The following is a 17,209-nucleotide window of genomic DNA, read 5'->3' as shown; positions in this document are numbered from 1 at the left end:
ATAGTGAGTCATGTGATGACCTCAGTTTCCTCAGCCGATGTCCATACATCCACTGTACCACAGCACATGATGTAAGATGCAAGAATAAAAGTAAGCACACATTATGAGTCTATGGGCTATTTTGAATAGTTTTGATTTTGCCTTAATATAACACATTTTAAAAAGTGCACCATGCCAATGTTTGTTAAAATCAAGCTTTATACAACTATTTACAACAAAATCAGGTGTGGCCATAGATGATTTCCATTAACTATGTTATTCTTAATAATAATAATGATAATTGATAATAAAAATTTTGTGTAAACATTTCATGTACACCATTGAACTGTATTACAGGCCTCACAGAGTGTGAGGGGTTCCTAATTAGTGTAAAACATGTAAGGGTAAAATTCAGATATACAACTATTTACAACAATAGTCAAAAATGGCCATAGGCGTGCCACTCTTGACAGGGCCACACCACAGGACTTCACTTCCAGGTGTCAGGTTCAATTTTTGTCCACCAGGTGGCAGCAGTCCTATGGCCTGTGGGATCATCTCTGTACATGACAATAACAAATTTTAAAAAAGATTCAATATTATACTAGAAATATTTACAGGTAGGAATACTCCTCCTTGAACCGTCACCTTACCGTGGTGGAGGAGTTTGAGAGCCCTAATGACCCTAGGAGCTATGTTGTCGGGGGCATTTTGCCCCTGGTAGGGTCTCCCAAGGCAGATTGGTCCTAGGTGAAGGGCCAGACGAAGAATGGTTCAGAAGATCCTTATGACAAATACTATCAAGAACCCGAGTACCCGGCCCGGAGGGACACCGGGGCCCCGCCCTGGAGCCAGGCCTGGGGTTGGGGCCCGTGGACGAGCACCTGGTGGCTGGGCCTTAGCCCATGGGGCCCGGCTGGGCCCAGCCCGAACCGGCTACATGGGTTCGTCTCCCAGTGGGCTCACCACCTGCAGGAAGAGTCAGAGGGATCCGGTGCATTGTGGATTGGGCAGCAGACCAAGGTGGGGGCCTTGGCGGTCCGATCCTCGGTTACGGAAACTGGTTTGTGGAACATGGAACGTCACCTCTCTAGCGGGGAAGGAGCGGGAGCTTGTGGAAGAGGTCAAGCGATACCGGCTAGATATAGTCGGCCTCACCTCGACATATAGCACCGGCTCCGGAACCCACGTCCTTGAGAGGGGCTGGTCTCTCCTCTTTGCTGGAGTTGCTCCGGGTGAGAGGCGGTGGGCCGGGGTGGGCTTTTTGGTGTCCCCCAGGCTCTCTGCCTGTATGTTGGAGTTTACCCCGGTGGATGAAAGGGTTGCGTCCCTGCGCCTTCGGGTCGGGGATCGGGTTCTGACTGTTGTCGGCGCTTATGCGCCGAACAGCAGTTCAGACTACCCGCCCTTTTTGGAGTCCTTGGGACGGGTGCTGGAAAGTGCCCCGAAAGGGGACTCCATTGTCCTACTGGGAGACTTCAATGCTCACGTGGGCAATGACAGTGTGACCTGGAAGGGTGTGGTGGGGAGGAACGGCCTGCCTGATCTGAACCCGAGCGGAGTTCAGTTATTGGACTTCTGTGCTAGTCACAGCTTGGCCATAACTAACACCATGTTCAAGCATAAGGATGTCCACAGGTGCACATGGCACCAGGACACCCTAGGTCGCAGGTCTATGATCGACTTTGTAGTCGTATCATCAGACCTGCGGCCGCATGTTTTGGACACTCGGGTAAAGAGAGGAGCAGAGTTGTCAACCGACCACCACCTGGTGATGAGTTGGATCAGATGGCGGGGGAAGACGCCGCGCAGACCTGGCAGGCCCAAACGGGTTGTGAGGGTCTGCTGGGAAAAACCTGGCGGAAGAAACCATCAAGATGATTTTCAACGCACACCTCCGGCAGAGTTTCGACCGCGTCCCAAAGGGCAGTGGGGGACATTGAGTCCGAATGGGCCTTGTTCCGCTCTGCTATTGTTGAGGCGGCTGTTGCAAGCTGCGGCCGCAAGGTAGCTGGGGCCAGTCGTGGCGGTAACCCCCGTACCCGCTGGTGGACACCGGCGGTGGGGGAAGCCGTCAGGCTGAAGAAGGAGGCCTACAGGGCGTGGTTGGCCTGTGGGTCTCAGGAATCAGCTGACTGGTACCGGCGGGCCAAGCGGAGTGCAGCCGCGGCAGTTGCTGAGGCAAAAACTCGGACGTGGGAGGAGTTCGGTGAGACAATGGAGGAAGACTATCGATCGGCTCCAAAAAGGTTCTGGCAAACCGTCCGGCGCCTCAGGGGGGGAAGGCGGCAACTCGCTCACACTGTTTACAGTGGGGGCGGGGAGCTGCTGACGTCAACTGAGGATATAGTGGGACGGTGGAAGGAATACTTTGAGGAGCTCCTCAATCCCACCAACACGTATTCCGTAGAGGAAACAGAGCCAAGAGACCTGGGGATGGATGATCTAATCTCCGGGGCAGAAGTCGCCGACGTAGTGAAACAACTGCGCGGTGGCAGAGCCCCGGGGGTTGATGAGATCCGCCCTGGGTATCTCAAGGCTCTGGATGTTGTAGGGCTGTCTTGGTTGACACGCCTCTGCAACATTGCGTGGACATCGGGGGCAGTGCCTTTGGAGTGGCAAACCGGGGTGGTGGTCCCCATCTTTAAGAAGGGTGACCAGAGGGTGTGTTCCAACTACCGTGGAATTACACTCCTCAGCCTCCCTGGTAAGGTCTATGCCAGGGTACTGGAAAAGAGGGTCCGATCGATAGTTGAACCTCAGATCGAGGAGGAGCAATGTGGTTTTCGTCCTGGGCGTGGAACTGTGGACCAGCTCTTTACCCTCGCTAGGGTGCTGGAGGGAGCATGGGAGTTTGCCAATCCAGTCCACATGTGTTTTGTGGATTTGGAGAAGGCTTACGACCGTGTTCCCAGGGGCACCCTGTGGGGGGCACTCCGGGAGTATGGGGTGGATGGCCCCTTGTTAGTGGCCATTAAATCCCTGTACCAAAGGAGTGTGAGTCTGGTTCGCGTAGCCGGCAGTAAGTCGGACCTGTTCCCGGTGAGGGTTGGACTCCGCCAGGGCTGCCCTTTGTCACCGGTTCTGTTCATAACTTTTATGGACAGAATTTCTAGGCGCAGCCGGGTGGTGGACGGGTTTGGTTTCGGTGGCGGGAGGATCTCGTCTCTGCTTTTTGCAGATGATGTGGTTCTCCTAGCTTCATCGAACGCCGACCTTCAGCTCTCACTTGGGCGGTTCGCGGCCGAGTGTGAAACGGCTGGGATGAAAATCAGCACCTCCAAGTCTGAGGCCATGGTTCTCAGCCGGAAACGGGTGGATTGCCCGCTTCAGGTCGGGGGGGAGGCTTTGCCTCAGGTGGAGGAGTTTAAGTATCTCGGGATCTTGTTCACGAGTGAGGGTAGGATGGAGCGGGAGATCGACAGGCGGATTGGGGCGGCGTCAGCAGTGATGCGGGCGCTGAATCGGTCCGTTGTGGGGAAGAGGGAGCTAAGCCGGAAGGCGAAGCTCTCAATTTTCCGGTCGATCTACGTTCCAATCCTCACCTATGGTCATGAGCGGCCGAAATGAGTTTCCTCCGCTGGGTGGCCGGGCTCAGCCTTAGAGATAGGGTGAGGAGCTCGGTCATCCGGGAGGGACTCGGAGTAGAGCCGCTGCTCCTCCATGTCGAGAGGAGCCAGTTGAGGTGGTTCGGGCATCTGGTGAGGATGCCTCCTGGACGCCTCCCTGGGGAGGTGTTTCGGGCATGTCCCACCGGGAGGAGACCTCGAGGTCGACCAAGGACACGCTGGAGGGATTATATCTCTCGGCTGGCCTTGGAACGCCTCGGGATTCTCCCGGAGGAACTGGTGGAAGTGGCTGGGGAGAGGGCTGTCTGGACCTCTCTGCTGAGGTTGCTGCCCCCGCGACCCGGATCCGGATAAGCGGGAGACGACGAGACGAGAATACCCTATACACACACTCATATTTATGTGTGTATATATATATATATATATATATATATAATGTATGGGTTTACACATACATACAGTATATACACATATTTCTTGAATAATCTTGAGTATATATGTACATATGTATGTGTAAACGTCTTCCTCTATGTGTGTGTGTGTATTGTGCATATAGTCAGGATTGCTCAAGAATTATATTATATACTTATATACGCACATAGAAGAAGAGTGTTTACACATACAGTACATATGTACACATATATTCAAGATTATTCAAGACATATGTANGGGATTATATCTCTCGGCTGGCCTTGGAACGCCTCGGGATTCTCCCGGAGGAACTGGTGGAAGTGGCTGGGGAGAGGGCTGTCTGGACCTCTCTGCTGAGGTTGCTGCCCCCGCGACCCGGATCCGGATAAGCGGGAGACGACGAGACGAGAATACCCTATACACACACTCATATTTATGTGTGTATATATATATATATATATATATATATAATGTATGGGTTTACACATACATACAGTATATACACATATTTCTTGAATAATCTTGAGTATATATGTACATATGTATGTGTAAACGTCTTCCTCTATGTGTGTGTGTGTATTGTGCATATAGTCAGGATTGCTCAAGAATTATATTATATACTTATATACGCACATAGAAGAAGAGTGTTTACACATACAGTACATATGTACACATATATTCAAGATTATTCAAGACATATGTACAGGGAGGTATATTTCATACACACATATGTATAGACATATAAGAAGATACACATGCACACATATTATATGAAAAGAGTAATAAGTAAAACAAAAAGCAATAAATAAGTTTTCAAGTCAGCACTTTCAACAGTTGCTCCCCGTGATTTTGTTTTCGTGTTTGTTTACATTGTATAATTTCATTGTCTCATAACAGTATAAATGGTCTCACTATAATGAAATAGCTACAGTGGGGTCTAAGATGAGTACACATGACTACAATTAGGCTCATTGGATCCACAGGAGTCTCTACGGAAGAGGAACAGGAATATGATTTTTTTTTTTTCAAATTCTGACTTTTTTTCTCAGAATTTTGAGATTAAAGTCAGAATTCTGACAGAATTTTGAGATTAAAGTCGGGCCAGATCTGGCCAGAATTTGAGTTTAAAATGTTCAAAAAATTGACCAAGATCTTGATCTATTGTATTTCAGAGATCTCTACTGAAATAAGCATGCTAACCAACTAGCTGTGTCCTGGGCCATGTTGTAATACCACTTTATGACACTAGATGCTGTGAGAGTCAGTGTAGCGTCTAGTCTGCCCTCAGTCCCATAAAGAAGAAGAGCTTCTTCCAAAGCTTGAAGTTACGCTAAGTCCGGAATAAAAATAAATAAATAAAAAGGGCCCGACTAGCATCACAGAAATGCAGAGATGCCTGAAGCGCATAGAAAGAGATATTTATCTGCATCCTGAAGGACCACTCCAACAAGAAACCACGTTCAATGGCAAAGAAGCAAAACACGGATGAATCCTGGTGTGTTTTTCCACCACTAGAGACAGCTCCGGGTAAATAGATGTGATTTGATGCCGGGCTGCAACTTTTCTTTTAGACTGGTGAGTAACATCTAATGTTGGTCTGTAGCGAAAAGTATCATTAGTGCAAATGACATATATGTCAAATGACATATAACAAACCGTAGTGACAAACACTTCAAGTTGCATAAATGTATGATTGATGATGTTGACAGACGTTTTACCGATGTAATAGAATTAAGCCTGTTCCTGCGGCTGTTGTCCAGCTAGATGTGTCAGTAACTTTTCTTTTACAATTAAGACAAACAGACTGTTTGATACAGAACCAGCAGGTTCAGGATCCACTGCCTAATGCTGTATTTATTTTAGCATATTCACCCTTACCACTTATTATACACACACAACAGACCTAATATGTTTGAAGAAGAACTTGTATGAGCTAAACAAATTGTCCTATTACATGTTTGTCTGTATCAGGACCAGAATTCCAGTCCAGTCATCCCCAGTGATGGACTAGCACTTACTTATCTTCTGCATCTGATCTCATCAATCAACAACCACATACTCCAATACCTTGGAGTATTATTCCTGGACAGAGCAGATATTGTTTATACTGTGATCTTTTGCACATCCTGCTCAGCAGGAGTTTTGTCAACATTTTTGCTGTTTTTTTTTCATAGTTTTATTTTTTTCAATATGTGTATCTTTGTATATTTATCTTTTTGACTGTTGCAGTATTTTACCTTTTCATTGTTATTTCTTGTTAATATGTTTATTGTATACTGCACCAATCACCAAACCAAGAACCTACCTGGCAATGTACCTTATTTTTTGATTCTGCTTTTGTGATGATCATCCCTTCCTCATGCTGCTGTAGCCTGACACCTATGTATCATGCAGTATCTCCTTGCCTTCAAATTTGTATATGTAAATAAAAACATACTGTTTGTATTACTTGTACTTATAATTTGTTTCAGTGCTATCAACAATTTTAACTATCAACAATAAATGCACATATAAATGATAAATTATAAGGAACATGGGGAAAACAACAACATGATTAACTGCAAAGGGGCGAAGAAGTGAAATGCTGCCCCCTGTGGAGGTGGATCAAGTAGCACAATCTTACACATTATACCTTTAGGGCCACAGCATGCAGAAATAATCAATTACACCATTACAGGATAGGGTTAAAAAGTAACACATTATTACTTGCATGCAAAAAACTGCATTGTTTTTACCCAAACTGAATGTTATTAACATACACGTTAAAGTAGGCATGTCTGCAGAGGGAAGACCTGTCAGTACCATAGATGCCATTTTCATTAACTTATCTTGTGATGAGATGTCAAGGGACCCCCTTGCCAAAATAATGCCTAACTTTGGAGCGTTATTTTGCCCACTTTCCAACAACATAGTATGACATGCTTTGTACCAATGAATTCCTAATACATATAATGATTTTAATTCCTGGCACTTTTACACATTGATGCCAAAAGTAACAAATTAACTACTACAGTAAACTGTTTTGCTCAATAATTTACAGCCTTGTGAAAAATAGTTTAATAATACAAAGATATTAAGACATCTACCTCAGTGTAAGCATTATTGCAAAAATGTCTGGATATTGCCCTGCCTGTATTACCTCCATAAAAGAGGAACATTTCACTTACAACATTAGAAATATAACAGTATTGCAAATATAGTGAAAAGGCCTAAACTGAGTGGATTAACAATGGTTTGTCACTCTTAATATATCCTAATAATATTAATGCCTAGAAAATCAACTGAGACACTGTATATGGATGAAATAACCAGATGGTTAAGTCTGCATATCAAATACCTTGCAAAGTCAAGGTATCATATTAATGCTTAATTTGCCATAACAATTCTGCTAAGTGATTTGACACACTACCAGTATTGGCCTTATGAACAAATAAACATCAAAGATATGGAAACTGCAGTGTAAACACGCCATCATTCAACTTGAGCAGTAACATATTCAAACAAGTTGAACAAGAATACTTTAAAAACAGATCTATAAAATGTTTTCAAAATAAATAAAACTACAACAAAAAACTCCTTTTTATTGCTTTATGGTATTCCCTTAAAGTAACGGAAGTCCAAGTGCAAATTAAGTCTTAAAGGAAGGCAATTTTGTGCATACAGTAAGATTACACAACTGCCAGAAGGTCATTTTTAAGACTCAACACTCTGGGCCTCAACCTCCCATCCTCCAAACCATCAAGACTTTCTGGGTGAAGTCAAATATGTTGCTCAACTCTTTAGGGTAACTCAGATGCAGCACATAGATGAGTGCAGAGAGCAGGACAAAAGCATCAGCCAATGTGGGGGAATCAATAATTATGTTACCCTCAATCATAACTGCAGTCTTCTTGGGGCAGAAGAAGGTGGCATCTGTTGAACTGGCACTCATTGAGAGTCTGAGTGGGGTGCCCTCAATGTTTGGTTCATCAGACCGTGTCACCTGAAGGCAATGACAGAACCGTTATCTGTTGCTACAAATTTCCAAAGCCTGATTGATAAAAAAAAATTGTGGCTGTCAAAGAGAGCCACAAAGATAATAAATCACACTCCATGAAATTGCAATTACTTTTCTATAATTCTAATGGTTATAATCAAAACCTGCAATTAGATCCTGAATTAGATCTGAGAGGCAAGTGAGATTAAAAAAAAAAAAAAAAAAAAAAGTTAATGAAATTAGTCCTCATAGACACAATGAAACTCTGATGTCAGCGGTGCAGATTAACTGTTTTACTTGATGAAAATAAATATAACTTAAATTCTGCATTGGAACAACAAAACAATGTAACTCTTTGACAGATCAATTGTATTCCATGAAATGACATATAATATATTGTAAACAATATGGTAACTTACATCACAGGTATTCAGAAAACCTGAATCATCCTCACACAGATAGGCAGGGAGAGCACGAAGAACAGCAGTATGTCTGACCTGGAAGTCAACTTGCTCTTTCAATGAGTACATATTCTCGATTTACTGTGAATGCTAATCATTACAGCCACATAATACTATGTATTATCCTACCATGTCTTCATAGATGACAGTTTAAAGCGTGTGTAGGATCCAAGAGAAATTCTGTAGCTCTACGCAATTTGAGTCACTGTCCGATCTGACTCGTGTTACATTTTTGGTTTCTTCCTGTTAAAGGAAGTTTTTTCCTCCCCCCTGTGGCCTCTTTATGGGAATTTAATTGAATAATTCTAAGCTAATGAATTCACAATTTTTAGTTGCAGGTGATCATTAACTAATGAAAACATAATTAGGAATACTATATTCCATTTCTGTCTTATTCCATATAGCCCTCTAAATCTTACACACTGCATCATTAACTAAAGATAAATCCAAAATCCACTGTGCTATATTTATCAGGAATCAAGAAGTGTAACAAAAAGACCTGGAGGTCATAAATATTGAAGAGCTGACCCAGAACTTCAGACTCTTTCCCTGTGCAAGCAGCTTTCTTCCTGAAAAGGTTCTGAAGACGGGGGGCATGTCAGTCATAGAAGTGGTTCTTCAGGTTCACGTTGGTAATTCTATGAAACTCGGCACAGATCTGCACAAATAAAATGAGTGATTAAGTCTGAGTGCATGTGTATAGTATATATGTGGCTCTGGAAAAAAAGACAAATATTGCAAAACTAAGTGACTCTCAGATTTAGCGGAAAACATGCAAATCCTTACACTACCAACTCATATGATGTAAATTTAAGTAAACTTTATCACTGAAAGAGCCACATACAGGAAATAAATGTAATACATCTGCTCAAATATGTGTACTAAGGAAAACATTTTAGCCTGTGACTCAATTTTCAGGGCAGGCCAGCATTCCAGGATCTCACAACAGGATCGTCATCACTGATAATCTCTTTGCGTCGCAAGGCAAAGGTGGTTTGCATTAACTTCATAATCATGACAAGATTTTTGTCACTCATCTTAACTTCATCTACAATTTGAAGTCTCAGTTGTTCAAGGCTTGCAGCATTTTCACATCTTGGGAAATTGGTAAGGAAATTCACTTCTGCCCTCTTGGGTCTTTTGATGTTAGTGTGAGGAGATCGTTTGTCTGAGTTGTTTCTGCCCCCATTCCCAGAATTTACAGCTACCTCCTGAAACCCAGCCCGACTCAATTTAGTGCAGAAGTTCCCTATCTTAAACTTCAGACTTTTCCAACCATATCACCCTGTCCAAGATCCTGGCTCTTTTAGACAAGGATGCTTGTGCTTGTGCTACCTCTAAAACTTCCTTATCATTTGAGTGCTTTGAAGTTGTGCATTTTGGCCACAAGGGTTTCAAGGATGTCATGCTTTTCTCCCCTAGATAATTGTAGAGTCTTTCCTGTTCTCTCATATGTAAGATTTCCCTTCCCAAGTATCAGTTCTAATTCATAGGAAAAAGTGGGCACTGGAAAATCTTGAGGCCATCATTCAGCCCTTATATTATTAATAATATTATTGTGTCATCTGATGCTACTGACCTGGCATCGCTCTCAGATCGTATAGCTTTTAGCACAGTCTTCTGTGGAAGTTCCACAATGTCTACAAGGGAACATAGCTGCCCATCAAAGTCTGGGTCTTGGTATGATAGACAGAAGTCGAAGTCTAGCTTGAACTTCTCTTTTATCATTGACTTCAGCTTATTCACAGATATCTGGAGGCGTATTCTGTGAATATCAATTTTGTCCAGACAGTTCTGAGAGGCTGTATAGGCCCCTATCTGTAAACACATTTTAAATCTTCTAAGTCTCTGATCAGAATAAATCTCTTCTGTGTTAACAGCAAGTGTCCATCGATTGTGAATGCTGTGAGACTTACTGTGTCATTTAGTTCTGACAGCTGGTGGACAACTTATCTGGTGATGTCAGCTCAAATGATCTTAAATGCTCATTGTACCAGCACTGGTAGTTCCTGCAAAGAAAGGAAACAGAGTTGTTCACAAGCAGTACATGTTCAATCCTGCTGAATTTTGAAAGTCCACCTGCCTGGCCAGTAGAAACAAACACTCCATTTGCATATTCTGTGTAATCTATGTAGACCTTTGATGTAATGTATATGTTTTGGCTATCTCGCTTGGTCTCTATGAAGTCTTTTGCTACTTGAGGCAGAGTAGCAACTTGGACAGAGGTGACACTTGAGGCTTGTGTGTGGGGTCCGAAAAATAGAGGCATATTTAGGTGATATGCTATTATGTGCTGATGCCTGGTAGCAAGAGTTTTCATTCTTGAAATTCTGTGTCATGTATGACCCTTTTGAAAAAACAATGTTTTCCTTCAAACCTCATGTAAATACAAATTAAAGCATTTGTAGTTTGTAGTCTATTAATAAATTTCTTTTTTACACTCAGTCATTTTACTGTTGTGTTATTTTGAAGTAGAGACTAAAGATCGTCAAGTGTTCTCATATGAGATTGAGCCCATTAATCAATGAAATAGTTCATTTTTGTCCTCCCTGAGGACTGGTGCCCCCTTACAGTGTAAGCTGAACCATGGTAGGATTTTCTGCTCAGTTATTCACATCATCCTGTACAGACAGGTGCTCCTGGTGTTCTGTCTAAACCTTATGTTTAATGTATCTGGATTTGTTTGTGTGATCCAAAACATTTGAGTAATAGTTAACACTATAAACAACTACACTACAGCAGTATCAACACCAGCAGCAAACAGATGATTTGATAGCATTTAGGGGTGAACCCTGTCTCCTCAGAGCCCAGCAGACACTAAGGAGGAGTCTGCTGAATCCAGATAACAGTAAGAGACAGTCCTATATAACAAGAGCAGGATGAAGCTTTTCTCATGTGTCTCTGTCTTTGCTTTTCCTTGCAGCACTCTGTGGAAGCTGTGAATGCTGGAGTGAATCCCATCGGTGACACTTCCTACAACTCCAGCCACTGGGATCTGGGCAGTGCCTTCTTCTTTGCTGGAACAGTCATCACAACCATAGGTACCATGGTTACAGCTGTATCCACCATCTTTGGAGAAATGATATGTATCAACAGTGATTACACCTGTATCTTTTCTAAAATAATTTAAGTATGGATGGTAAGCATGAGTTAAGTTAAACCAGTTTCTGGGGAGAATTCATTATATGTATCATTATTATTTTATATCAGTGAAGTCTGGTCCACATGATCTCTGTAATTACAAAAGTCCACATCATGATGTTTATTAGATGTATGTAGATAACAGTTGATGACTGCAGGTATTTCCTCTACTTCTGTCCTCTTTATTTAACCAGGATCTCAAAAGTTCAAAGTGTCTTTATTGTCCCTCACACAATCATCAAGGTCAAAGTTCAAAAGTCAAGTAAGCAGTCTATGTAAATAAGCTTAAAAATTAAACACTATTTGCTATTTAACAACTGAACAGCAGCAGGAACAAAGCTGGTTCACCTTCACACACTGAGACCTTTCTGTCAGGAAGTCTAAAATCAGCCAACTAGATTCAAATCCAGTTTAAAAAGATGAATTAGCGTTTCTGCTAACAGATGTGGCTGGATGGTGTTAACAGCTGAAGAGAAATCTATAAACACCAGCCTGGCCTGAGCTGTTCTCTGCTCGAAGTGGTGATACAGAAGATTTAGTAGTGTGATATTAGCATCCTCCACACTTCTGCCAGATCTGTATGCAAACTGCAGGGGATCAAGGGATTTCTCCACCTGCTATAACACCTCTTTTTTAATTAGCGTCTCAAGTGTCTTCATGATTAAGGATGATGTTATTGCAATTGGCCTTGAGTTATTAAATGTTGTTGTTTCAGTCCTTAAAACAGGGGCAATTGTAGAATGCTTCCATAGGAACCCTCTGTTTCTGAAGAGATAGAGTGAAAATAAAATGAAAGATGCTACATAACTGCTCAGCACAGGTTTTAAGACCCTGACCGCCAATATTTACTTACTTGGTAAGTCAGAAGTGTTTTTGCACACTTGTGGTATCAACAACCAAAGCAACTGTCTGCATTAAAACCAGCCAGGGCAATGTTTCTATTGACTTTGTCATCATATCCAGTCATAGATTACATGCCATTCCAGGCTTCCTTTAAGTTGTTACTGCTCAGTTCAGCTTCAGCTAATTTTATCTTTGTACCTGAGTTTAGCCTTTTTGATCTCCAAACTGAGCTCCTTTTTTTAAGTTCAGGAACATTACCCTCATCAAAAGCATTTTTTCTTTTCCGAATCAGACCCCTTCAGGGCTGATGTGGAAGCCCATGGTTTGTTATTAGGAAAAATTTTGAGAACTTGGGCAGGAATGACATTGTCTCTACAAAAAGAGGTGCAGCTCCACGTAACATCTCTCAACTTGTCAACATTGTCTGAGGATTCTGTGAACACTGACCAGGAATCCTCATTCCAGGCCTTCAGCAGCCTCTTATACACCTTCTCCCTCCTCAACACAGTCTTGTAGACGGGTAGAAGAAGCACAATGTTGTGATTGAAGGAACCCAGGACAGGGTCTGACTTATAGACTTATATGCCCCTTTTCTGGAGCCAAAACAGTGGTCCAGGGTTTTATTGTGGCATGTGGGACAACTAACAAATTGATAGAAATAGGGCTGGGACGATTATCCGATGTAATCGATGTTGTCGATTATAAAAATTATTCGACGTGGAATTTTAGTGTCGACGCGTCGCGTAAAATCACACAGGGTAAATGTTCATAGAACAAAACCGGAACTTTCTAATGTGACCGTTTATATCCATAGTCTTTGGTTTACCCGGATACAAGCGCAGTGCAAGGGCTGGGACAACGCGGTAACGTAATTGAAGTCAATGACTACATGAATGATTTGCATCTGTGTAATCTATTTGAACAACATGGCGGCGTCTACCAGCAGTACGATGGAGAGTGTGGAGCAACACGCGGCAAAAAAGGCTCGCACACGGTCCTCCAAAGTCTGGGAATACTTTAATCTTGACACCAACAGTGCGGTAGTCTGCAGACTCTGCAAAGTGCATCTGGCATATCACTCTAGCGCAACAGTCATGCACAAGCACATAAAGAGGAAACTAATTGCAATAAAATTACTGTTAGGTTAATAAAAAAAATAATCGCTAGATTAATCGTTTAAAGAAAAATGGTTTGGGACAGCCCTAGATAGAAACAATTCAACATTTTCTGAAGGTTACAGTGATTAAAATCTCCCAGTATAATAAAGGGGGTATCATCGGAGGTGGAATCGAGTGTCTACACCACTTTGAAGATGGTGTTTGCTGCTGTTTCTGTGTTGGCCCTAGGATGAATGTAAACAACAGTGACAAACAGCTGAGGGAATTCCCTTAGGAAATAAAAGGGCCTCAACGACATGGACAATAGCTCTATATCTGGCACACGCAACTGCTGTTGCATGGTAAAAGTGTGGCACCATCTGCGATTGATGTATAGACATACAACCCCTCCCTGTTACCTCACTGCCCAGAAACCATATATGTCCAAGGAAGTACCAGAGTCCAAGTCAGTGAGCCATGTTTCCATGAATGTTGTGAGACAGGCATCCCTGTATTCACGTAGATGACTGTTACTCCCATGTAACTGGTCCATTTTATTCCTCAGATTGGATGTTGGCCAGGATTATGGAAGGCAGGGGATGCAATTATTTTGCTGGTGTTTCTGTAAATGCTAATGCACGCTGCCTCTCGTCCCTCTTTCCTGATGTAGGCTGCTTTCTTGAAGTCAGTTGTGGGCTCATTAATCTCCTGATTGATGTTAAACATCTGTGAGGACGATGCAGTAGTGTAGAAGATGGGTCTGGAGACTCCACCACCACACACACACACTCCACCACTACACACACACACACATACACACACACACACACACACACCTCAGTGCGCATCTTTAACATCTCTCCCTTGGGAAAGTCTACAACATTAAATTTTCCCACACCCACCCCTTTCATCAGCATGACCTTAATGACCTCTACACCAGTGTTTTTCAACCACTGTGCCGTGAGATATTGTCTGGTGTGCCGTGGGAAATTATCCAATTTCACCTAATTGGTCTAAAAAATATTTTTTGAAAACAAATTAATTATTATCCGCAAATAATGTGCTGTTGTCGAGTGTCTGTGCTGTCTAGTGATCGGCAGAGAAACCATGTAATACTCTTCCATATCAGTAGGTGGCAGCAGGTAGCTAATTGCTTTGTACTTTGAGACAAGAGAATTAGTGATGTATGGATGCGACAGGTGGCAGTGACAGTGGCATTGTGGCTAGCGAGACTATACGGTGACAGTGATGGAGAATTTTTTGAAAAGGAAAGATGCTAACACCGAACTGGACCCTGGACAAAATTTGGGCCCAGATGAAGGCCCAAGTATGAGTGGAGGTCAAAAGAAAGCAAAGACGGGTAGCTCAAGCAAAGTCTCTGGCACGAGGCAATACCGCGAAAGCTATCTTTCATTTGGATTTACTTTCACTGGGGATGCAATGAAACCGACTCTGTTGTGCTTGGTGTGTGGTGAAAAGCTATCCAACAGTGCTATAGTCCCAAGTAAGCTTAAACACCATCTCCAAACGAAACACCCTTCGCTTCAAAACAAGAATGCGGACTATTTTGTTCGCCTGCGTGAACACACGGAGAAACAGGCAACTTTCATGAGAAAAACCACAAAGGTAAATGAGAGAGCCCTTAAAGCTAGCTACCACATTGCTGAACTTGTAGCTAAGTCAAAAAAGTTGCACACTGTGGCAGAGACATTAATACTTGCCTGCAAAGCCATTGTAAATGAGATGCTCGGACCTGAAGCGGCTGAAGAAATAGCCAAAGTCCCTCTCTCAGATAACACAATTTCCAGACGTATTGATGACATGTCTGCAGACATCGAAAGTGTGGTTTTGGAAAAGATCCGTATCAGTAAGAAATTTGCATTGCAACTTGATGAGTCGACTGATATTAGTGGACATGCTCAACTCTTGGCCAATGTGCGTTTTGTGGATGGAGACACAATCAGAGAAAACTTCCTTTTTTGCAAGGCATTGTCAGAAAAAACAACAGGAGGGGAAATTTTTCGCGTCACATCAGAATATCTTGAACAAGGAGGACTTAAGTGGGAAAACTGCACGAGTGTCTGCGCTGATGGAGTTGCAGCCATGGTCAGGCGCACCAAAGGCTTTGTAAGCAGAGTGAAGGAAAGAAACCCAGATGGGATTGTTTCGCACAGTTTTTTACACCATGAGGCCCTCGTAGCCAAGACTTTACCAGCAGACCTAGTTCCTGTGTTGGATGATGTTGTGCGCATGGTAAACTTTGTAAAGTCACGACCCATGAAAAGTCGCATATTTGCATCTTTGTGTAAGGAAATGAGAGCGGAGCATAAAGCCTTGCTGTTTCATACGGAGGTCCGGTGGTTGTCAAGCGGCAAGGTCTTGGCCCGTGTGTATGAGCTGTGGGAGGAACTTAAAGTGTTTCTGACAAATGAGAGGTCTGATTATGCAAAGCTGCTTGCAAGTGATGAGTGGTGTGCAAGGCTGGCATACCTGGCAGATATTTTTCATCATCTGAATGAACTGAACACACGAATGCAAGGCCGAAATGAAAACCTGCTTACAAGTACAGATAAAATAAACGGATTCCGTTCAAAGGTGCAACTCTGGCAACAACATGTGGAAAGTGGCAATCTTGAAATGTTCACAATCACCAAGCAATGGCAAGATGTTAACACTGCTGCATTGTGTGAGATAATAGTTAAACATTAAAAAACTCTTGAGGAGAAGATGTCATTTTATTTCTCTTCAGCCTCCACTGAATGCCTTGACTGGGTTAGGGACCCATATAGCTCAGCATCAAAGGACATGACTTTACAGGAGCAGGAGGAACTAACTGAACTGAGACAAAACCGTGGTTTAAAGCTAAGCTTTGCTGATCTACCTTTGGTCAGTTTTTGGTTGGCTACTGCCAAGGAGTTCCCCATTCTGGCAAACAAAGCTATTTTGACATTGCTGCCTGCAAACACTCTTCTCCTCAACAGCAACGACCTGCTTCAGATTAACTGAGAGTGAACCAAATTCTCTTCAGAATCAGCAGCTACGACACAAGGCCAGCTGATTTTCCAAGCAACAGGAGTCATAGCAGAGTTAGCGTGGAACAGCTAACTCTTTGAGGAGAACAAAGGAGATAACAGCAAAGCAACACAGCCAGACAGGACATTACTCCACTAGGAAGCCTCCCAACTCACTGGACTTTACACCAACTCTGGAAAGGACCTCTTTGTTTGTTCCAAGGACTGGGTAACGTTAACTGACTGGGCCTAACACACACCTGTATATACTAGATTAGACATTGTGTTTTACTCTGCTTCATTGTAAATAAATGCCTTTAAGTATAACTACTGGTATGTTTAATGTTGCACAAGCGTGAATATTGCCAACCTCTACTTTGTAGAATTCCAATCCTTCAACTTTAACTTACTGTTGATTTGGTAATTTGGTTATAGTTAGTAAACTGATTGTTAATCAGAGTTCCAGATTAATGGTAATAAATTGAGACTAAAACCATATTGGCTATTTTGCCTATTAGTTTAGGCTGGTGCCCCGAGGACTTTAATTCATTTTAAAGTTATTATTTAACATTAATATTTTTAATATTAATATTTTTCTTAATTTATGATAGCCAATACATTGATAGACAACCGAAATCCAACATATTTGGTGTCCAGCTCATGAGGTAGAGCTCAGACCCAACAGTAGATACAGCTGAAATCATAGCTCAGTCTTTAACTG

At 42.7% G+C, this 17,209-nt stretch overlaps 1 protein-coding gene across 1 annotated transcript in view; it reads left to right on the top strand.

The window, feature by feature from the left end:
- The window catches only part of LOC111239764 (potassium channel subfamily K member 10-like), a 71,795-nt gene that overhangs the window by 27,483 nt on the left and 27,103 nt on the right, over positions 1 to 17,209 (top strand). The window contains exon 3 of the mRNA XM_022769673.1: positions 11,320 to 11,437. Coding sequence (XP_022625394.1) covers positions 11,320 to 11,437 — 118 coding nt within the window. The remainder of the gene's footprint in view (positions 1 to 11,319; positions 11,438 to 17,209) is intronic.

This window comes from Seriola dumerili, unplaced genomic scaffold (assembly GCF_002260705.1).
Source record: "Seriola dumerili isolate Sdu_G_001 unplaced genomic scaffold, Sdu_1.0 BDQW01000025.1, whole genome shotgun sequence".
NCBI lineage: Eukaryota > Metazoa > Chordata > Actinopteri > Carangiformes > Carangidae > Seriola > Seriola dumerili.
Note: the sequence above shows the minus strand (reverse complement) of the source record. Positions and strands in the feature narration are given on the sequence as shown.